Genomic DNA, 23,167 nt, shown 5'->3' with positions numbered 1-23,167 from the left:
GCAAGCTCCTTGTCCATGATAACCAAGACGGTCTATGACGGCCTGATATTTGATGTCCACCTCTACACCAGTCCTGATGTCACCTGCTTCCTTCCATCCATGTCTTGAACCAGATCTCTAGACCACGGGCTCTCTGCTTTGGTGTCAGTGCCCAGAAGACTCTCAGGAGGCCAAATTGTGAAGCCTCCAGTAAAATTTGTCTCCATGTGCCTACCCTTTCATACACACACACACACACACACACACACACGCATCCCACTCTACCACCCAACGCCTACCCTCCTCACACTGCCATCATCTCCACCACCCAAGCTTGCCATCTTCTTCTTGTTCTCAGACTCCCCAAAGAGAGTCCACCCACCCCCTTGTACACCCATTCAGAGCTCAAGCGGCCAACCAGCTCTTCTGATGAATGATCCATGTGAATAGAGGCAGGCTGGAGGATTCAGACTCCCGAATCCTACTAAAATTATGTGTCCTGGGACCTCCATTCCCACCAGCCTCCCCGATGGTCCTAGGTGACCACCTTCAATTCTCCCATACCAACTCTCACTTCACTTCTCTCCTTACAGAACTACAGCCCTCGGCCCCCCTGACCTAGTTAGTGCCTGTCTCACTTTGCAAACCCCATTCTGGGCAAACTTTCTTTAGGAATAGATCATTGCTGGCCCACAACTCATGCTTCCTGACCTCAGCCAGGTTCCCTCTTAGACATAGCGATTTCTTTGGGATGTCCCACAGTGTTTTCCACTGACTGTTACCTTTTCTTGTCTCTTCAAGCTCAGACTCCACTCTAGCTGCCCTCATCTCTCTCAGGACCCAGCACTCCCCTCCCTGAGACCCTTAGTATCTCCTCTTTTGGCGCCCCCCCCATAACACTGTACATTTTCTCGTCCTCCAATACCCTCATGTCTGTTTCTGGAGACAGCACTCCACTCCTCAGCTGGGTTTGAACCCACTCCTGTCCCTGAGCCCACCGCCTACGGCCTTCTTCCAGGTCTCCTTCATCAACAGAACCTCTCTTCCACTTCTAAATCTCCTGCGCCAACAAATACATTCTCTCTTTTCTCATTCACAAAATTCTTAACAGAGTGGTCCACGTGTGCTCCCCCCATTTCACACACATGCCTCAGCATTGTGCAGTCTGACTGCACAGCAATCACCCTGAACCCACTCTCAAAGTCCACTGGTGATACCAAATCATCAAATCCAGTGGGGTTTCTCAGTTCCCATCTTCCCTACCCACTACTCCAACACTGAGCGCGATGGTCTCTCCTTACCCTCCACGGCCCCACAGAAGCAAGGCTCTCCTCCCACCTCCCTGACAACTCTGGCTCTGTCTCCTCCATTTTATCCCCTTCCTGTCCTTTAAACATAGGGCTCTGTCTTCAGCCCTTTCATCATTTCCTTCTCTCTCCCTAATAATTTCATCCATTTCCACACCTTCAAATATTACCTTTAAAAGAACTCTAATTTCGTATGTATGCTGAGTATCTTCCATTTGCCCTCCAAATCCACCCTCTATCCTCCCCATCTAGATAACATCAAAGGGCTCCCTTGCCCTCTGGCTTTTGTTGAGAAAATCCCTTCCTCCCTTTCTTGCCTGGACTAAGGCAATAGCTGCAGAACTGTTCTCCACCTACAGTCTTGGCACCCTCACTTCGTCCTCTACCCTGCCACCAGACTAGTCTTCTGCAAGAGCAGCTCTGATCACACCATTCCATGGCTCAGACACTTTAAATGGCCCTCCGCTGCCTAACAAATGAGATGCAAACTCTTCAGCCTGATGTGAAGGTCTCTTCATGTTATTCCTTTCCTGCCATCCCAACCTTCTCTCCCACTTCTCCCCGACATAACCTGTGCACTAATCAAACCCAACTCACCATTCCTTTACAATTCAATGCCTATGACTACCAAGGTGTTATTGACTATATCACTCTTTGTGTTGGGAATGTCCACCCCTCCTCTCTACCCCATTTCTGTCCACCTTTCAAGGTTCAGCTATGTCACCAGCTTCATATATGCTTTCCCCATTTATTCCATCTGACTATATCACCCTCCTTTAAACCTGTGAGTCTTTCATCTTTACCTCCTCATAACATCAGTCATATTCTGCCTTTTATTATAGTTGTGGGTGTCTGTGTGCCTGTGGATGTGGGTATGCATCTTACCTCCTACTAGCCTTTACACTCCCCAAAGGAAGAAATAATGGAGGGACTGTAACTTTGAAGGTCTCCTTGAATCCACAGATCCTGTGAGCAAACTGTCTTACAGATAGCAGATGCTCAATAACTTTTTGTGAATGACTAACCATCCCAATTCTAGGACAGGAAAAAAACAATTTAGGAGTGTTTTCATCACAACTGGCATGAGATACCCCATTTTCAAGACATTTCACAGTCAGTTCATCCTGGGAAAAGGCTTCTTACCTCCTAGCCTTTCAGACAGCAGGGCACAGGTCAAAACTTTTGCCTTTTAAATAACTGAAAAACAGAGCTACAAGATCCTATCCACTGCAGACCAAATATGAGATCTGAGTCACCATAATCCCCTAAAAGGTGGAGCTCAGATCTCCAGGATGTCTTGGACAGCCAGAAATGGTGACAGAGGCTTTGACCTTGGAGAAACACTGTGCAAATTTCAGCTCTGGACAGCGGTGAAGACACACCTGTGAGCAGGACCAGGGAGGGGACGTGAGGGCAGAGCCCGCGAGAAAGGAATCTACTAATAGTTGGATTAAATTAAGTGTCTTGGCCTTCAAAGCGCCTGACCTGCATTTCTGTCTTAGCATGCTGAACTCTGCTAATCTGAGAAAGAAGCACACACAACACACACATTTATGCCCCAGCTGAACACAGCTGTATAGGGGGAAAAGATGCACAGGCTCATGGAGCTGTGTGAAGCTCAGCAGACACAGGGCTTTGAGATCTGTGCCTAAGTCAGAACACAGCGCCCTAACAGACGACACAGCTGGGCTGCAAAAGGAGCACTGACCAAGTCAGGGGACGGGGCTTCTAGCCTATTCTATCACCAAAGAGCTGTCTTATAATAGGGATCTTTTAAGGAATAAATAAAATAACATATAGAAGCCCACCAAAAATAAACATAAGATGAAGTCTAACATGCAATATTCCCTCAAAAAAAACCTGGCTAGTTTTTTTCCTTGCCTAACCAGGTAAGTTGTTCAAATCCTCTAAGCCCAGGTTACCTTATCTAAAAAAATGGGAATAATAAAACTTGTCCCACTACTTCATTGCATTTTTTTTTGAAGAACAGCTGAAACAGTAGACGTGAAAAGGATTTAAAAGGTATTTTAGAACAATCAAAATGTGAGGTGATGTTATTACTTTTCAGTAAAAACAATTACCAAAAAAAAAGTAGCCATCCCAAGATTGGAAAGGGGCTCCCAGAGTCATTAACTGGGCCACAAGCACCAGCACAGGGCCTACCAAGTGTCACTGCTTCCCCTGCTCATTCATTTCCTGCTCCCTTCATGCTCTCCTTCCTCTTTTTCTGATTCTCTCCCTGACTGTTTCTTTTCTTTCCTTTGCCTGCACTTTAGATGTGTGAGGAGCGAGAGAAAGCCCTGGGCCACGGCTTTCCTCCCAGGCAGCTTCAAGGCTGGGAGACAGAGACCCCTCACCACCCAGGTCGCCCAGCCACCAGCGCAGACACACAGCAGTCCAATCACAGGCAGGGAAAGCCATCCTCTCCCAGGGTCCTCAAGATGGCCGGACTGGACACCTCTGTCCACAGGCATGGCTGCTCCTGGACTAGACAGATAGACAGGCTAAATAGCTTTGTCTTGCCAAACACTCATTTCCTGCAGTCACAAAGCCCCATCAGCACAGAGGTGAAAGCTGACCTGGGTCTGGAGACCCTCATTGTTTTTGGAATGGAGGCAGCATCAGTCACTCCTCATCAAAGGGCAGCTGCTGGATTGTTAAACACCTAATTAAAGTCAAATTCCTGATACAGGCACTGAGAGCCCAGAGGAATTACTAGACCCTCATTACTGACACAAAGGAATTTCCTAATATAGTATTCTCATCTACATGGGATTCAAACTTGGGGAACCACACAAGGAAACAGGCTCTTATAACTAAAAAGTCATAATTCAGACCCAGCAATTCCACCCCTAGGTATATACCCAAAAGAACTGAAAATAAGGACTCAAAGAGATACCTGCATACTAATGTTCACCACAGTATCATTCACAATACCCAGAAGGTGAAACAACTCAAGTGTTCATCAACTGATGAATGGATAAACAAAATGTGGTATATCCCTACAATGGAATATTATTCAGCCACAAAAAGGCGTAAAGTTCTCACACATGCTACCATGTGGATAAAGATTGAAAATATTACGCTAAGTGAAATAAGCCAGACACAAAAGAAGTATTGTATGATTCCACTTATATGAAATATCTAAAACAGGCAAATTCATAGAGACAGAAAGTAGATTAGATGTTACCAGGGGCTGAAGGAAGGGAGGAATGGGGAGTTGTTGCTAATGGCTACAGAGTTATGTTTGGAGTGATGAAAAAGTTTTGGAAATAGATAGTGGTGATGGTTGTACGACATTGTGAGTATAATTAATGGCACTGGATTGTACACTTAAAATTGGTTAAAATGGGAAGTTTTGTTACATATATTTTACAACAAAAAAAATTTTTTAAAGGTCATAATTCACATCTTCAAATATCAGTAGATGTGCCTTACAGACTTACCCTTACTGAGATACTTAAAAGAAAAAAATCTTAAAACCACTTTTTGTGTAAATGAAAGAAAGTGCCTCCAAATGACACCCAGATCCCTAACTAACCTCATGCACTTCCTTTTAACTCTGTCATTTATCATGTAGATCGTCACAACATACCTAGATCTGAAATGCGTGAGATGTGCTGCCAGCAGTTAGACTACATGAGTGAGCTCCAACTGTAGAATTATTATTGCTGTCAATAATGCATGAAAATCCACAAAGACAAAGTAAATTCGTGGTTGCTCTGGGCTGGAGTGGGGGGAGAACGGAAAGTGACGGCCAGTGCGTACAAATTTCTTTTTGAGGTGATAAAAATTTGCAGAAATTAGACAATGGTGATGGTTGCACAACTCTGTAAAAACAGTAAAAACCACTGAATTGTACACTTTAAAAGGGTGAATTTTATGGTATGTGAATTATATCTCAACAAAGTTGTTACGTAAAAATAAATAAATTGTGAAGTCCAGGGAGCTCAGCTTGCAGGGACGGTTCCCCGAACTCACTGGAATCTTGCTTGAAAATGGAGAGTGTCTGTTTTCCAGCAGGGAATTACTGAGACGATATTTCAAGAATGGGTGGTGAAGCAAAGCCATGCCATGAAGTGGTCATCTCAAATCCAAGGCTTACTGATCTAGGTCTTCTGGTAAGGTCTACAGAGGGATCTGAAGAACCAAAGAGGGCCCAGGCAGAAGCCATGGGAATAAATGAATAGCTAGAGAATAGGACTACGAGGAGGAACGTGTAGAGTACCCACACAGGGCCATCAAGTAAAAACACGTGTTTAGCCATGTACCCACTACACATGACCAGCACAGAAGCGGGAGTCTCCACAGAGCAAATCCAAGCAAGGTTCCATGAGGCTAGCTCAAGGCAGCTCTTTCCAACATGGGTTGCTCTTTCTCCTCTTCTCTCTCCTTTCTCACGTAGAGAAATAATAGAGAACAAATGCTTTGAAAGTCTAACAGACCTGGAGTTAATTACCAGCTCTAATATTGTCTGGGTAACCTTGGCCACATTACTTAAGATCTTTGGTCCCCCGTTTCCTCATCTGAAAAACATCATTAACACCCACCTCATGGGATTGATGAAATGATACTAAGCACACGAAGCACCAAGAACAGTATTGGAGGCGCATGAGGCATTCATACATGGTGGTTATTACTCCTGCCCCATTCTAAAAATACAAAAAGGCAGATGTTATACTTCAATGTAGTTTATTTTTAAAAATAAAAGTGAAATCGGACAGCTCCACAGATCACAGAACTAGAGGCTGGGGGTGGTGGGTCAGGGCAGCAAGTCACAAACTTAAGTTTCCCAGCACACTTTTTGATGGCGAGATTATTTTTGCTTCAGGAAACTGAAGGTTAACCTGTCACTTAAGATGTGAATTAAAGCCCTTTCCTATTTTGATAAATGTCTCAAGATACTGTATGGAACAGTTCCCTCTCTTTACCTACAAACCTCCAGCACTTTTGCTATATAAAACAAATTGTTTATTTTCCAAAGCCAAGGTTTACATTTGAAGCAAAGTTTTATTTCCCAGGCAGTCTGTCCTTCTGCACTGTGGAGCTGTGTTTAGGTTAGGGGAACTCATGTTGGAAAGTGAGGAGACGTCTGTTTGCCCAGGTGGTGTCCTTCCTGCTCTCAATGGCCCCATTTCCGGATATTTGGACCCTCAAGGACTTCTGGCCAGTTTGGCTTTGGACCTGAGGCTGAAGGCAAGGAGCCATGCACTATGGCTGTGAGAAGATGGCAGCAATGGCAGGTGGACAGCTGCTGGGCATAAGGAAAACCAGCATCCCAGGTCCTGACCCTCTGGTTAGAAACAGCAGTCCAGATGGTCCCACAGTCCTGGGATCCTACTGGCCTCAGGTGGGCTGAAGTTGTCAAGAAAAACAAAATACCAGGCCTGTCTTGACTCATTTTTCACTTCTTCCTCGATTATTCTGGTATCAGCCAGCCCACCTCAGACTCTGTTTCTCTTTGTTTTACATTTCCATCCTTGAAATTTTGAATAATGTCAGCCATCCAACAACACCTACACAGTTGTTTGAAATGCTTTGAAAGCCGGTTCATGGTGCTGCTTTTTCAAACTCTAGTGCTCTGCTCTCTGATAAGAATAACTGATATTTGCACAGAGATTCACATTCATTCTCCCATTTGGAGCCTCACGGCTGCCCTGTGAAATTAACTGACTGAGGATTATTATCTCTATTTTACAGATGAAAAGTACAAGACTTGATTCCTTCAAAACTCTCAGAGAAAGAAATCAAGTCAAAGAATATGACCCAAGTCATTTTTCTAGCTGTAACCTTATTTTTATTTAATTTCTTTACTTGTGCTAACTAACATCTTTGAAAGGTTTTAGCCCAACATGGATTATTTCAGAAGGAAAAAAACAATATAAATGACTGAACATGACACAATGGTTACAAAGTAAACAGAGCTTAATTGAGTAATCAAGTCAACATTTCTGCCCACAGGCACTACGGAGAACATTCATTTACTGTCTGGATTTTGGCTTGGTTCTCTAAAGGACAGGAGACAAGATTATTTTATTTTCCTTTTAGCTAGGTTCAAGCGGGCAACACCAAGTGTAGCTGAGTGTATTAAAAGAAACCCCTCTTGGCAAACTGGCAGCTTGACTATTTCATGAAATTATTGCAACACTATGTTCTGAAACGGTGGCCTCCTCCAGGGAGCTCAAAGGCCACGTCTCTAAGCCTGAGTCTGGCTCTTGCCTGTCTTAAAGCTAGAGACCAAGTCAGCTTCAAAGGCTGTCCAGGTGCTCGGAGACAACTTATAAGAATATCAAACAAGCCAGCCAATGAATGCTTCAAGGCGGATGGGAATGTCAGAGGCAGGTGCTCGATAAATCCCCTCCATGTGCTGAACTTAAACCACCACTGCTTATTTAAATGTCTCCTGGGAAGAGGTAGGGAGGTGCTAGGAGACCAACCCCAACAAGGAAGCAAGGCCTTTGTTCTCCCAACTCAGGTAGAGTCCATGGCAGCCTGTCCTCTGGCCAGCTGCAACCTCAATGTCCCCATGGTTTCTACTATGCAGTTAATCTGTGTCTCCTGCCCTGGCCAAGAGTAGAGCCTGCCAGTCCAGCAGAACTCCTGACAGCTCACTGAGGGAAGTCCTACAGCACAGCCTGGCCTTGTGTCACCCCACTCTCCCTAAGGGGCTGAAACCAGCCTAGATTGGGACAGAAAGGAAAAGAGCAAATAAAAAAGGCTTGGAGACATATCCGTTTGCAGACAAAAAATAGTGACCTGAATTTTGTAGGAGTTTCTTGTGGACATGTTTGAACTTTTACTCTGGAGTCTAAGAAATTATTTTTAAAGCTTTCCAGTGATAGATTACCACCATCCCCATCCCCCCAACTCTGTTTCCAAATCTAACATCTCAGAAATGATTTTAAGCCAGTACAAAGGTGGGGTCAGGGAAGGAAGAATAGGGAGAGGTTGAGAGGTTTATCAAGCAAAATCTAACCAGAAACACTAAGCAATGCTCTCTTAGAGGGTTCAACATACACCAAGTGTGGTCAAGAGAAAGCAGGAGGGTAAAGAGATGAGGATCTTGTTTTCTGTCACATCCCTGCCTGATGTGACTGACTCTTCAGGAGCCTTTGTTTTCTCAACTGGAAACAGAGCTTATCCCTAAGGTTCCTTTTACCCATAAAATATTCTGATCCTAGAAAGTAAATTCCCAAAGAGACGTTACCTTTATTCTAAGTCTGTTTGACAAACTCTTCAAAGAACATGAATCTAGAACCACCTCCTCCCCACCCTACCCCGTGTCTCTCTCTCTCTCTCTCTCTCTCTCTCTCTCTCTCTCTCTCACACACACACACACACACACACACACACACACACACACACGCATGGACGGTACAGCACAAGAAGACCATTTTAAAGTGAACATGTCATGGAGAGTAAGGTTTGGTGGGGTTCCTTTGGGAAAGAAGGGACTGAGAGGTGTTGGCTTCTTGCCCGCTAATCTCCCTTTCCTCATCCTCTGTTAAAGCCAGATTAACTATTCCTTTAGCTCCTTTGGTCGCTGAGGAAGTAAGGGCCTATTTTCAACCCCTGTTTGACTCCTGAGCTCCAGGCCCAAACTGTTCTTACGTCCCTTAAATCCCTACTTAAATTTTATTTGGTTCCACAAGTGGTAACTGTTCCCCAAATTCCCCCGCAGACACCCCGGTCAGCTGGGCCTCTTCCTGCCTTCCCCTGCCTCCCGCCAGCCCGGCTCCCTGAGGCCCCAGCCATTTCACAGCCCCGCTTCCCTGAGGCCCCCCGGGGCTCCCACCCCACAGGACCCAGGGCCAGAAGTGCAGCGAGGCCCTCGGGGGTCCCGAGGCTCCCGGGAGGCCCCCCGTGCCCAAGCGGCCGCCTGCCCGCCAGCGCCCCCGAGTCCCCGCGGAAGGAAGCCGGAGGCTGGGGACGAGCCCCGGGCGCGAGGCCACAGGGGTCAGGAAGGCCGGTCTACGCACCCACCTGCGGCCTACGGCCCGCGGAAGGCTCTTCTGTACGCCGGGGGCTTGGGGGTCAAACAGGCTGGTTCAGTGTGTCAGCCCTCCAGTTTGCTTTTTCCGCCAGGAGTTCGGCAGAAGTCGCCGTGCCTGGCTTTGAAACGCCGCTGAAAAGCATGCCATTTCCCAGAGGGATCCTGTCACTTGTACTTGTTTTATACAGTGTCTAACCTTGAGGTACATGTAAACAGGTGTTTACTAAATTATTTTCATAATGACAGCCACGGCTCAGAGGGTTGTTTCATTATCAGAGTGTTTACCACTCATGTCGCTAAGTATTTAGCACCTGATATTTGGCAGAACAATCCCCCACGCCTTTTTTCATCAGTCTTCTGCTCTCCTCCACAGCGCCCAACATTAACGTAGGCAACAGTGAGGACCGAATCTAGAAACAGACTAAATCGGTGTGATTATTTTGCTAACTAGTCTTGTTGTTAAGTCTCCAGGTACTTTCCAAATAATCTATCAGCTTTCTTTAGTCCATATTGGAAAACAAAATTGTCCCCTAATTTTGAATGCTGAGCACTGCTTTCAGAGTCCAGGCAAGGCACAGTTGGGATGACGCTGGCTGACCTGCAACTACCACATAACAAACAGCTGGGACACCAGGCAGGAGGAATTCCTGTAAAAGGAAGAGAGCGCTGTCAGCCACTCACTCACCCCTTTCTAACTCGAGGACCAGGGTTTCTCAGACCGCACAGAATTCACCACAAAAACTAAGAAAGCCAAGTGAAGAAAGGGATAGAAAAGAAAACACCAGGAGTTGGAAAACATCACTGAAAATTAGAACAAATCTCACTTTCTTCCTAACCTAGGTCTCGGCAGCTTTTCTTCCATTACCCAGCAGGAGACCAGCCAGACTCATAAACAGAAATCAGCTGTGAAGTGTACCCAGTCGTTTTTGTGTTTTTTCCCTAATAAAGTTAGGAAAATGTCTTCTTGCCTTTGAGCTGACAAGCTCTGTAACCCTATAGGTCAGGGTTTACAGATCCCAATTTCAGGTCGCCTCCTGTCTCCTGGGCTTTGGAACCACCGGCCCCTCCAGTTACTAAACCATCCACGGTAAATCAGGAGGAAAATTAATATATGGCCATAACAAGTTCAGCTAATTACCCAAAAGGCTCCCTCAAGGCTCTGTAGGCTGCTATCTGTATAGAGGTAAACAGAAGTTGGAGGTAAGAGTGTGCACTAGTGTGGCAGAAACCCAAAGTGGGTTTTCGTTATCAAGGGTGGCAAGGTCACTGAGGGACTCAGTCACACTGGGGAGGCCTCTGGTGTGAGTGGTGGCATGGGGACACACACTGGTCTTTGTAGTTCTCTGCACACGGGGGGAGGTGTGCGGGTGATGAAAGAGATGCAGCAGACAGGAAATTCTCTCCCAACTCCCGACATCTCTCCTCACCAAACAGGCTGCATACCCCTTTCCTGACTCCTAAGCCCTGGAGCACCACCTACTGGGAGAGGCAGAAGCCACATCTACTTGAGGTCTTGCTGGATCTGCATTTATTCCTTCATGCAGGCATGCAAGTTCACTCAGTCATTAAGGCCCTGGAATGAGCCGCTGGGGCCTCTGCTAGAAAGTGGGGATACAAAGATCAGCAGGGCCTCAGAATCCCCATTCACTAGGCTCCTTGGACTCCTTTAGTATAGGTGTTATATACAGAGGAACCCACCTCAGGCAGTTTTAAGTCAAAGAGAAAACTGAAGAGTCCTAAGTCATCACCAAGACTCTGAGAGACGGCTCCAGGGGCTATTGCTCATCATTTCATTGCAAAGCACTATACCTGTAGCATCTACCTGTAGAGAACAATTCTCCATTTAATGCGAGGTAGAAATGTCCCAACAGTCTTAGGGGACTGCATTACCAATATTCCTCTCTGCAATGCACTGGGTCCCCAAAGTGCATCAGGCACTTGTGTAATCTATTTAAAATATCTTTTCCTTATTCACTGTGTTTGTGTGGGGGGGGGGTGTACAAGCACATATTTAAATATTGTTGGCATGTGCTCTATGGAAATAATGAATAATTGATTCTTGCAATATATTCTATTATGTAGTATTCAGATACTCTGGAAAGTATCTGAGCAATACTATGAACAATATTTTGAACCTCACTAGCCCTTTTTCTCCAGTTTCCTCCATGAAAAAGAGAAGCTAATGGCATGCTTTCTTTAACCTGCACAAGCTGAGGTGCAAGCAACATTGCTCTTTGACCATTTGTAAAGAGAGTTAACTGTGAGCATTATTACTATTACTTTATTATGATGATTACTATTCTGCTGTATTGCTAAGTAGTTAAAAGAAAAGCACAGTGTGCCTTCCACTCCCAGAACACATGTTTCTCCCCTCTGCCTTGTCTCCAGCAGATAAGGGACATTCTGATGTTTTATTTGTTAAATGGTCAACTATTAAACTCATTTGCTAGCTGGAGCTTGCAATGGAAAATCAGCCCAGAAAAGTGGGAGGCTGGCTTGGGACCAGAGCAGATAGGGCACCAGAGGGGAGGTGAGGCCCACATGAGGCCCTCCCAGCCTGAAACCCAGGGTGGGGAGCCAGATCTTCAGGCATGGACCACCGGTCCCCATACCCTGACCCTCAACACACACACAGACATACCCTCCCTCCCTCCTGAAAAGCTGGGGGTAGAAGGGCTGATGCATTCAGTGCCTTCAAGTCCGTCAGGAACAGAAGAATGCAAAGCCGCACCACCAGCGACTTTGTCTTGGTTCTCCACTCTTTGGTTTGCCACCATCACTCCTCTGAGGTAATCATTTGGCTTCTCTTCTCTCTCTGTCCCCTGAAATTCTAACCATCACTTACGTTTCATCACCCCTTTAGTTATTAAGCCACAGCAACCCCTTCCTTGTAAATATTCATACTCTTCCAGGTCGGCCCTCCCCACTTCCGTCACCCTCCTCCCCTCCTCCCCTCAAAAAATCCTCGGCAATGCCTAGGTCCAAGGAATAGGGGATGGAAAACGCAGGGGAGACAGGGAGCCTGATGCTCTTTCACCTGAAAACCGCATCCAGGAATGGAGGCAAAACGGCTCCTGAGAATTATATAATCACTGCAGCTTCAAGGGAGAAAACTGGAATTCAGGTTGCCATAGTGTTTGTTGGCATGTTGCTGGAAAAGCAGAGCTCCAGGCCATGGCTCACTCACTCCCTTTCCCTCCATCTTTCTCACAAACCTCTCCAGGGTCAGTGCTCCTACTTTTAATGTCTGCTCCCTGCATCTGTGCATGTGGGGAGGGGGGATGCTGGGGTACAAAGGGGCAAAAGCAAGGAAGGAAGAGGGCTGAGAAAGGGTTTGTCCTGCACTAAGAGGAGACCTTATAAACTATTTAAGATGATCACTGCATGAACAACAATTATTGCCACAGCACTGCCATTGTCACTGAGAGTAAGGACAACACTACTGAGCTCTCCTCTTCAAGGCTGCTTGGACTGAGCTGAGAACCTGGAGGGGAGAAATCCATCCCCACTCTTCACAAATGTCACCTTCTCCTTTGTGTCCCTCATTCCCTCCCTCCTAATCCATCCACTACTCCATCAGCTGGGAAGGGGACAGGGGAACAGGTGCGGGATGGGGGCGTGAGGTAGAGAAATCCAGAGACAGAAGCTGCCCTTGTGACCCCAAAGCCTGGTCTCACCCTAGAACCCATGACCTCTGACAAAATTCTTTCTACCAAAAGAGGCCAAAATCCCCACACTGCCACCCAAGCTGGAAAGCAGAGGGACAATCACCCCAAAATCAGTTTGAGGATGGCAGCCTCTGGCTCTAAAGAGTAGGGGTTCTGTTCCCAAATGGTGGAGATGAGGGCAAAAAGAGGGAGGAGCTGGAAAGAAGAGACAGGGAGACAACCCCTCTACCAGGCTGGTCTTCAGAGGAGCACTTGAAGTACCTCAGGAAGTAACAAGACCAACAGCCACAGGTATTCAGGAGGAAGATACTGAAGGAAGAGTGTAAACAGGGAGGCTTGGGAAACTGAGAGAGGAAAGGGAGAGACTACAGCCAGAGAGACAGAGAAAGCCTGGGAGAACAGACAGACATGAAGCCGGAGGCCGCCACACTCCAGCAAGACCATTCCTCTACACTCCATCATAACCCTAATTGCTGAGCAATGCCAAAAAATAATTTGTTAATTGGGGGGGGGGGTAGTTTCCAGGAAGTGGGGAGTTACCTGAAAGCCTTTCCCCCTGACAGAGGGAGCTGGTGACACTTGATGCCAAGGATGGAGATGCTGAGAAAACACTGGGCAACAGTGTGGAGCCGCGTGAGCTCGGCACACCCTTTTATTATTTCCTTAAAACATGAAAAAGCAAAGCCCACACACGGCCCGAATTCTAACCGCTTACATCCTCAGGTGCTAGCCCACATGTGGGTGCGAACGAGAACACACGGGGCGTGGGCGCACTCGGGGTCGATGGCAGTAGAGAGGTGGGTGGGTGTAGGTGAGCCGGGAGCAGGGGGAGGGAGAGGGGAGGAGGGGAGAGAGAGGGCGACACAGGGAGAGGGAGAGAGAAGAGGGGGGAGAGAGGCGTGGAGACTCCCATCTGCATCCCCGGCCCCCACCCGCCGCCTGGAGCGCACTGCCCAGGAAAGGGGCGCCTGGGAGCCAGTGGGACGCCGGGCACCAGCCGGGGGCGCCGGGCAGGCCTGGGGCGGGGCGCGCGCGCGCTCCCAGCCGCGCCCCGAGAGAGGCGAGGGACCCTGGCCCGCGGGGCTCGGGGCGCCGGCGCCTCCTCCCCACCGCGCCCGGCCGGGCAGTCGGGCTCTCAAGGCAAAGGAGAGCGAGCGAGCAAGGCAGAAGCAGACACTCAGGAACTTTTCCCCCCTCGCCTGGAATTTCATAGGAAACACATGCTCTGGAGCAGCCGGGCACAGGGAGGGGGAGGGGCGGGGATTTTCCGCTCCGTCTCCCCGGCGGTTCGGGCCCGGGTCCCGCCGGCTCCCAGCCGCTCGGGCGAGGCTGGGGCGGCCCCCGCCCGGAGCCCCTGGCGGACGCGGCCCCGGCAACTCCGCAGGGAGCGGCCCGGAGCCCGGGGCGCGCGGGGAGAGCAGGAGAGGGGTGGGGACGGCGGGGAGCCCGGGCTCGAGCCCCGGCGCGGCGGCGGGGTCCGCCTTACCTTGGTGGTTTTCCTCCGGAATGTACATCCTCGTGTTTTCATTGACCATTGACCAAAAATTGTCTTAAAAGGAGAAGAAGCCACAAAGAGGAAGAAATGTCAAAACACCCCAAGCGGGTCTGGATTAATCCCTCCTCCGAGGTCGGCGGCTTTCGTGCAAAATTCAAGGAAGCCGTGGATCCGCAGTATTTCCTCTTCCCTTCCGATGATTACCTGATTCCCATTATTGCATCAAATACCAAAAACTGATCCTTTCCACTACTGCCTCCTTGAGTGGAATTGTAATGCATCCTCGGTACATCCGGGCCCCTTCCAAGAATTTAGCCCCGCACCTCTGGCGGCCACACCGTTTGAAAAAATAAACCGAGAGAGGCAGAGCGAGGAGAGGCGGCAAGGAGGGGAGAGGGGGAGCGATGGACCCCACGCCGCGGGAGAGGGGGTCCGCCCGCGCCAGCAGGGGGCTGAGACGTCTCTGCCCTCTCCCGGCCGGTCCTCCCCGAGGGCCCTCCTCGGCTGCTTCTGTCAAGAAGCTCCAGCAACTCCGGAGGCGCGGAGGCAGAGGCGCCGCCGCCGCTCCGGGCCGCGCCGCGCCGAGCGCCGTTCTGGCAGGGAGCTGTTTCTGCAGAGGCAGCGAGAGGGAGACACCGGGCGGGCGGGCGGGCGCGCGAGAGCAACGCGCTCACTCCCTCCCGCCGCCGCGCCCGCGCCCACCCCGCCCGGCGCGCTGGAGGCAGACGCGCTGAACGCTTCCAGATGTGGCGGCGGCGGCGCGCAGGGAGCCGGGCGCTCGGCGCGGGGCGCACGGCGCGGACCCGAGCCGGAAGGGGAGCCCCTGCTCGCCCCGGCTGCGCCGCCCGAGCCGGCCCTCTGCCCGCATGACGTAGAGGGGCGCCAGGGGAGGCGGCCGCCGGGCCAGGGGCACGGCGGGGGGCTGCGTGGGGAGCCCCCGGGGAAGGCGGGGCCGCAGGCGCCGGCCGCCGCGCCCCCCTCCCGGCCGCCTGCAGCCCCCGCCTCGTTCCCCTCGTTCCCCGCGCGGCCGTGCGCGGCCGACCACGACTGGAAGGCCTCTGTGCGCGGCGTTCCAAGCGGGGCGACTACAGCCTGCCCGACTACCAGTCTCTGCAGATCGGGCCACTGAACAAGACAGCAAAATGAGCCGTGATTCCGTGATTCTGTTTGATCAATTATTATCAGAGCGGTTGTAGAAGTGACATATAGAGGCGAGGATGGGAAGAGGGGAGGGGAGAGAGAGAAAGGGCCCGAGAGGCGGAGCCTCTTAGGCAACGCTGTGGTGCCCAGACGTCTGAACAGAATAATAGACCCGGGTTTCTAATTCCTTGAAGACCGCCGAGCACGTGTTCTACTAGGATATCCTTACCTACTTCTCTTAATTATTGCTGCCACTCGGGCAGGAATCTGTTGAGCGCCTCTCCTTCTCGGAGAAGCCAACGTCTCTCTCCATCACTCACTGCAGCCCAAACAAGTTCCACGGCACCCCCTGCAGGCCCAGGCTCTTCTAGAGTGGGGCTTCCTGAACCCTGGCAGGAGAGCCCACAACTTCCTCTTGGAAAACCTCTACCTTCTTGCCCTCAGACCTCCTCACCTCCCCGTCCACATTCGTTCCATCTCCGCGGCTTTAAGCAACTGTCCGTATCAGATTTGTACCTCTAGCCAGCCCTCTCTTCCTGAATGCCAGGCTACACAGCCACCTCAGTCTCCACTTGGGTGTCTAATAGACATCTCAAACCTAACACATCCAAACACTGAATTCCTTATTTTCTGTGGAAAACGTGTTCCTCAGCTGCCTTTCCCACCTCAGTTGATGGGGCCAAAAACCTGCAGTCATTCTTGGCTCCTTTATCTCATCCTCTCACATCTAGTCCTTCGGGAAATCCGTTGGCTCTAGCTTCAGAAAAATCCCAAATGTGACCACTTTTCAGTTCCTCCCCTGCTGCCTCCCAGGTCTGAGTCACTTGGGTTTCTGCAGAGGCCGGTCTCCCTGGCCTCCCCTCCCTCACCCCTCCTGTGGTACATTCTCAATACAGTAGTCAGGGTAATCATTGACAATGTCACATCACAGTGCTCCTCTGCTCAAAACCCTCCAAAGGCTCCAGAGTCACTTAGTAAAAGCCAAGGTCCTTAGAGTGGCCTAAAAAGACCCACACGCACAGCCACATACAGCTTCTCTTATATCCCCTCCCACTTGCTCTGGCCACGCTGACCTCCTTGCTGTTCCCCATACACTCCAGGAACACTCCCTCTCTCTCTCTCTCACACACACTCTTTGAGCCCTCTGCTCTGGCTGTCCCCACGGCCTGGAACACTCTTTCCTCAGATAGCCACCTGGTGAACTCCCTCACTTTCTTCTAGACTTTGCTCTCAAATCTCACTTTCTCAGTGAGGCTCCCTTGCCCACCGTACTTAGGACTACAACCTGCCCAACTCCCCCTACCCAACCTTCCCAATCTCCCCTGTCCTGTACTTTTTACATGGTATTTAATCTGTAACATATACTATACACTGTAGTCTCCTTATTCATTAATTGTATTGTTTATTGTCTATATCCTTCACTAAAATGTAAACCCCATGAGGGCAGGGATCTTTGTCCATTTTGTTCACTAGTATATCTCAAGTGCGTGGAACAATGCCTGGCAGACAGTAGTTACTTAATAAATATTACTGAATGAATGAAGGAGTGAATGAGTACCTGAGATGGTTTCAGGAGTGCTACAGTTCACTGCATCAAAATGCCTCCCTCTGTCCCCTGGTTGATATCTGAATCCTCACCCCTCCAGCTTCATTTCTTTGGCTAATGGTTTTGGCCCCAGTTTAAAAGGCAAATGCCCTTGGGAGAGCATTAAGCTTTATCAGTCTCCTTCATTCTACTGTGAACAGTGGTCTTCAGTTTGTTGGTCACAAGAGAAATCTGGCTTCTTTACCATTCTGGTGTGTTCATAATCAATTTTCAAGCAAACAGAGAAAATTAGAAATGATGCAAATCCAAATATCTCTTCCATTTACCTTTAGGATGCATTATATGCCATGTACCTGATTATTTGTTGAAGCTAATATTAAAATTGGTTTGCACCCCCTTTACACACTATAGTACAGGAATAGTAATGATAGCTAACACTATTGAGTGCTCTGTACTGTGTAGGTGCTTTACAGGCATTCTCTCACATAATCCTCACTGCAAGGATCAGGTAGGTGTTATTGTTGTTATTATTATCCCCATTTTACAGATATGGAAACTGAGACTTAGCGAGTTAAGTTACATGTCCAGGGCCACCCAGCTGGTGAACTGTGGAGCCTGGACTTGCCCCAGGAGTGTCTGACTCCAAACTCATGTTCCTACAATGATCCCCTCTCAGAGGGGATGACTGAGGTTGAGCTGGGGTGGGAGAGGGGAATGAACAGTTTGAAATGACAGTAAAATGATTGTAAAATGCGCCTCCAAGAATTCACAAAGAGCCAGATGACTGAGAACAGAGCATGTGTGTGTTAGGGGGGCACGTGCTGGATTTATAGTCAGACTTTTCTAAAGGTAGGCACTGTATAAATCTAGTAAGTAAATATTACCTTCATGCTTCTTTAGTTTCATTTTTCACTTCTCTTCTCAGCTGTGAAATGTGTTCTTTCCTTTCCAGAAAAAGGTATTTCCTAAATATTTGGTCTTGCAACGTACACCCATATCTCAGCTTCTAACTTTGGAACACAGCCCTCGATGCTCTCTTTCAAGGTAACAGATTCTCAACATGACAAATGGAAACCATTCTGATTCTGACTCAGGGATTCAGGAGGTGGCGGGAGCCTCTGAGGGAGTCTTTCTTCCTCTTTCGTATCATGATTTGATTCTCCCACTAAAGGTGCTCTCCCTTCTCTCCTCTCCCGCAGTTCTTCCTATGTGTTCCTCCATCTGCATAGTGTTGTATTTCTACATAGTATTTGACAGAGAACCAGAAGAGCTATGGACTGACACCAGAATTATTATTAAGCAAGATGCAAAAAGACAGTGCCTGAAGTAAAAAGAAGAAAAATCGAGATGACAGAAGAAACACTAAAAATTGTCAGGGATAGGCAAGAAGCAAAAGTAAAAGGTGACAAAAGCAGGGTTAGAATCCTGAACGCAGTTTTTGAGTGACTGTCACACGGAGATAAAGAAGACCACTATAATGGCCAATGCAAAGAGATGGAAGAAAACAACAAAAATGAAGAAGAAGAGGTCTCTTCCAGAATATTCGAGAAATCAGAGGGAGATTTAAACCTAGATTAGGAATGCTGAACGACCAACAGGGGAGCATACTATCGAGCAGAAGAAGATAAAGGGAAGGTGGAGGCAGTATATAAAGATCTATACAGAAGAGACAAAAGGATGACAGATGCCTTTGAAGAAGATTTCTGTGAGGAAGAACCCGTAATTCCAGAATGTGAAGTGAAAGCTGCTCTGAAAGTACCAGAAAGAAATAAGTCACCAGGCTAATCGGGATATGGATAGAATTGTTTCAGGCCACAGAGACTGAATCTGTCAAAATCCTAACATGAATATGCCAACAAATATGGAAAACAAAACAATGGCCTACAGACTGGAAAAGTTCAATATATATCCCACTCCCCAAAAAGGAGATGCCAAGGAGTGCAGTAACTATAGGACCACTGCTCCAATTTCCTATGCAAGTAAAGTGATGTGCAAGGTGCTGCAACAAAGGCTTTGACCTTATGTGGAGCAAGAAATGCCTGATGTCCAAGATGGATTTTGAAAAGGGAGAGGCACATGAGATCTAACTGTGATTATTTGTTGGCTACTAGAGCACTCCAAAGGATTTCAGAAGAAGGTTAGTCTGTGTTTAATAGACGACAGGAAAGCCTTTGACAGCATGGATCATGAAAAGCTGTGGGCTGCTCTGAAAGAAACGGGCAGCCTCGGCACTTGACTGTCCCGATACGTAACCTTGTATTGTGGACAAGAAGCCACGTCAGGACAGAATATGGAGAGACAGATGGTTTCCTATAGGTAAAGGTGTCAGACAGGGTGCAGTTTGTCTCCCTATCTGTTTAATCTCTACGCAGAGCATATCATACCAAAAGCGGAGCTAGACTCAGATGAAGGAGGAGTGAAAATTGGTAGAAGAAATATCAACAATCTGAGATATGCAGATGACACCGTCTTACTGGCAGAAAGCAGCAGTGACTTGAAACAACTTGTGACGAAAGTGAAAGAAGAAAGTGCCAAAGCAGGACTGCATTTGAACATCAAGAAGACAAAACTCATGACTACAGAAGAACTACACAACTTCAACATAGACAATGAAGACACTGAAATTGTTAAAGACTTTGTTTACCTTGCTTCAGTCATCAATTTATTTATTTATTATTTTTAAAGGTCTACTTTCCCTCCCCCCCCAAAGCCCCAGTAAATAGTTGTATATCATAGCTGCACATCCTTCTAGTTGCTGTATGTGGGACGCGGCCTCAGCATGGCCGGAGAAGCGGTGCCTCGGTGCGCGCCGGGGATCCAAACCCAGGCCACCAGCAGCGGAGCGCGTGCACTTAACCACTAAGCCACTGGGCCGGCTCCAGTCATCAATTTAAATGGAGACTGCAGCCAAGAAATCAAGAGAAGACTGAGACTCAGAAGGGCAGCAATGAGGGGCCGGCCCGGTGGCGCAAGCGGTTAAGTGCCTGTGCTCCGCTGCAGCGGCCCGGGGTTCTCCAGTTCGGATCCCGGGCGTGCACTGATGCACTGGTTGTAGAGCCATGCTGTGGCGGCGTCCCATATAAAGCAGAGGAAGATGGGCACAGATGTTAGCTCAGGGCCAGTCTTCCTCAGCAAAAAGAGGAGGATTGGCAGATGTTAGCTCAGGGCTGATCTTCCTCACAAAAAAAAAAAAAAAAGAAGAGCAGCAATGAAAGAATTAGGGAAGATCATCAAGTGTAAGGAAGTGCCGTTAGAGACCAAGGCCAGGATTACCCACATGCTCGTATCCCCAGTTACTGTGTACAGGGGTGACAGCTGGACAGTGAAAGAGGCTGACAGGAAAAGAATTATTCATTTGAAATGTGGTGCTGGAGGAGAGCTCTACGGATACCCTGGACTGCCAGAAAGAAGCAATAGTGGGCCCTAGAGCAAATTAAGCCTGAACGATCACTAGAGGCAGAAATGGTAAACTGAGGCTGTCCTACTTTGGGCACATCATGAGAAGGCAGGATTCTTTAGAAAAGACAATAATGCTGGGAAGAGTAGAAGGTGGCAGGAAAAGAGGAAGACCAAATATGAGATGGACTGCTCCATAGAGGAAGCCATAGGCACGAGTCTACAGGAGCTGAGCAGGGCTGTTGAGGACAGGGCATTGTGGACATCACTCATTCACAGGGTTACTAGGAGTTGCAGCCAACTTGACAGCACATGACAGCAAATTATATTTGTGTATGAATGTGCCTTTTCTCCACCCCCCACTACATTTTAAATGTCTTAAGGAAGAGAACTGTGTTCATTTTTCTTTGAGCGTAGCATAATGCTTTGTACATATGGACACTCAAGGTATGCTGAGTGATGATTCACTCTGGAAAAGATTCCTTAATGTGGCCACAAATATTTCCTTTGAAAGCAATTACAAGTGCACAGAATTTGCTAATTATAATGCATTTGTGAGAGTGAAAAACTTGGAAACGATCTAAATATCCAACAAAAAAAAGTTGGTTAAATAATAACATTGAGAGATTATCCACATGTATACAGTCATTTGCTCCTCAGAACAACCCTATCAGAGGAGTACTATTATCCCCATTTTGCAGGTGAGGAAACTAAGGCACAGAAGGGTCAACTTGCTTCCCCAATTTTTCACAGCTAGTAAACACTGGAAGACCTGGGATTTGAACCCCAGCAGTCTGTCTGCAGAGTCTGTGCTGTTAACCACTTCATAGATAAACTAGGGTGCATTCATACAATGAAATCCTACACAGCTATGAACAATATTAAGGAATAAAATCAGTGACAGGGAAGAAGACTATTTACACTAAAATAAAAACAGATTATAAAATATCATGTATGCTATGATTCCAGTTTTCTTTTACAAACAGGCATATATTTGAGCAAGGAAAAAGACTTAAAAGGGTTCACACCAAAATGTTGACCATAGCTTTCTTTGGGAGGTGGGACTACAGGTAAATTTTTCTTCTTCTTTTTTCCTGTCTGGCCCACGGCTTCGAAAGCCGTGTTGCCAGGCAGGCTCTTCTCTTCCGCAGGCACCCACAACTCAGGCAGGAGCCCTCTCTTCACTGCCTAGCCAGGAACAACACCTCGAATGAATCACTCTGGAATAACTTTCCCATCAAAGCCCCATGGCGTCCCTTCCCTTTCTCTCCCTCTGCCTATCCCAAAAGCCACTCAGCACCTGCCAAAATTATCTGTCCAGTGTCTTGAGCCCAAATACTCAGGGTTTCTCATTGCATTCAAAGGTGCTTATTTAAAGTGTCAGCCATTCTGTGCTGATGGTAGAGACCCAGGAGCACCAAGGTAATGGGTAAGTTTTAACAGTGACCTTCTGGGAATATGTTTCATTCTTTAATTTCTAACCCATAGGATTGTCTGTATATATTTATATATATGGGTAGATGTTTCAGACCAGGTAAAAGTGACGGGCAAACCCTATGGAAAACCAAAGTAGGAAGAGATGAGTCAGAAGGCCCTGTTTCAATGTGCCTTCCAAGAGATTACTCTCTTTACTTCAGTGTAGGGCCCCAAAGGACCATTCCTTCCCAGAGCCAGAGATTGGAATACCAGTGCAGGGGTTCTGTATGGGGTCAACTTCACCAAGCTGGAACTATATTTCCCAGAATTACCCTGTGTGGTTCCAGGGTAGGGTTGTCCACAGCAGACATTTGTGGAGCACTTGGAAGGTGGAAGTGAAGCAGCAGCTTTCATGCTGTGAAGGTCAGTGCACAGCTATGGGGGCTGCTTCAGTGCACACATGTTGTCGCCCATCTGCTGGCTTTCCCTATTGGTGTGGGCCCCCAGCTGCTCCAGCTCCTGCCAGCTCTTCTCCTTCAGCTACTCTCAGCTACTCTGGGCAAAGCATATGTCCAGGTCTGTGGTAAAGAGTGCCAGCTTTAGATTTCATGGTCAAGGTTGGAAGTGGCGGGAGGCAACTAGGAGTTCCATTTGTTTTGGGGGGTTCCACTTTGGCCTCACACTCTCCCACATCACAGCCAGCTTTTCTTCCAGACTTCTGGCTCTGATGATCTATAGCAACTTCAGACCCACCAGCAGACACAGAGACAACAGCCTTCCACAGACTCATCATCAGCTCCCACAGTTGGGTAGGTCTAAGCCCTCCCATCAGTCCCTAACTCCCTGTCACCCGTGGTGGTACTGCTTCCTCGATCAAAGCTAATGGATGCGTCAGTGTAGTATTCTCACCTTTACTGGGTGACTTGCTTAGATGCTTCCATGTGCACATAGTTAATGCCTGGTACATAGGTGCCCTCAATATTTATCTGCTGAATTCATACTAATTGCCATCATTAATAACACCTAGTGAGTGTCGGGGATATGGCAGGCACTTTAACTGCAGTAAAGAGCCTGGTCTATGGAGACAGGTCAGGCGTAGACCCAGGCTCTCCCTACTATGAGCTGTGAACATGTGGACACCTGACTTGACCTCCTAATGGCCAGCTTCTACAAAATGGAGCTAACAGTGGTACCTCCCTCCCTAGGGTGGTTGTGCAGATTGAATTA

At 48.1% G+C, this 23,167-nt stretch overlaps 2 protein-coding genes across 2 annotated transcripts in view; both read right to left on the bottom strand.

The window, feature by feature from the left end:
* CACNA1C (calcium voltage-gated channel subunit alpha1 C) overlaps positions 1-14,867 on the bottom strand; it is a 638,289-nt gene extending 623,422 nt beyond the window's left edge. Inside the window, exon 1 of the mRNA XM_058559143.1 lies at positions 14,434-14,867. Within this exon, the coding sequence (XP_058415126.1) occupies positions 14,434-14,482 (49 nt within the window). The 5' untranslated portion in view covers positions 14,483-14,867. The remainder of the gene's footprint in view (positions 1-14,433) is intronic.
* Positions 1-23,167, bottom strand: part of ADIPOR2 (adiponectin receptor 2) — a 429,864-nt gene that overhangs the window by 36,918 nt on the left and 369,779 nt on the right. The window lies entirely within an intron of this gene.

This window comes from Diceros bicornis, chromosome 17 (genome assembly GCF_020826845.1).
Source record: "Diceros bicornis minor isolate mBicDic1 chromosome 17, mDicBic1.mat.cur, whole genome shotgun sequence".
In the NCBI taxonomy this organism is placed as follows: domain Eukaryota; kingdom Metazoa; phylum Chordata; class Mammalia; order Perissodactyla; family Rhinocerotidae; genus Diceros; species Diceros bicornis.
This window is presented reverse-complemented; position numbering and strand designations above follow the sequence as displayed.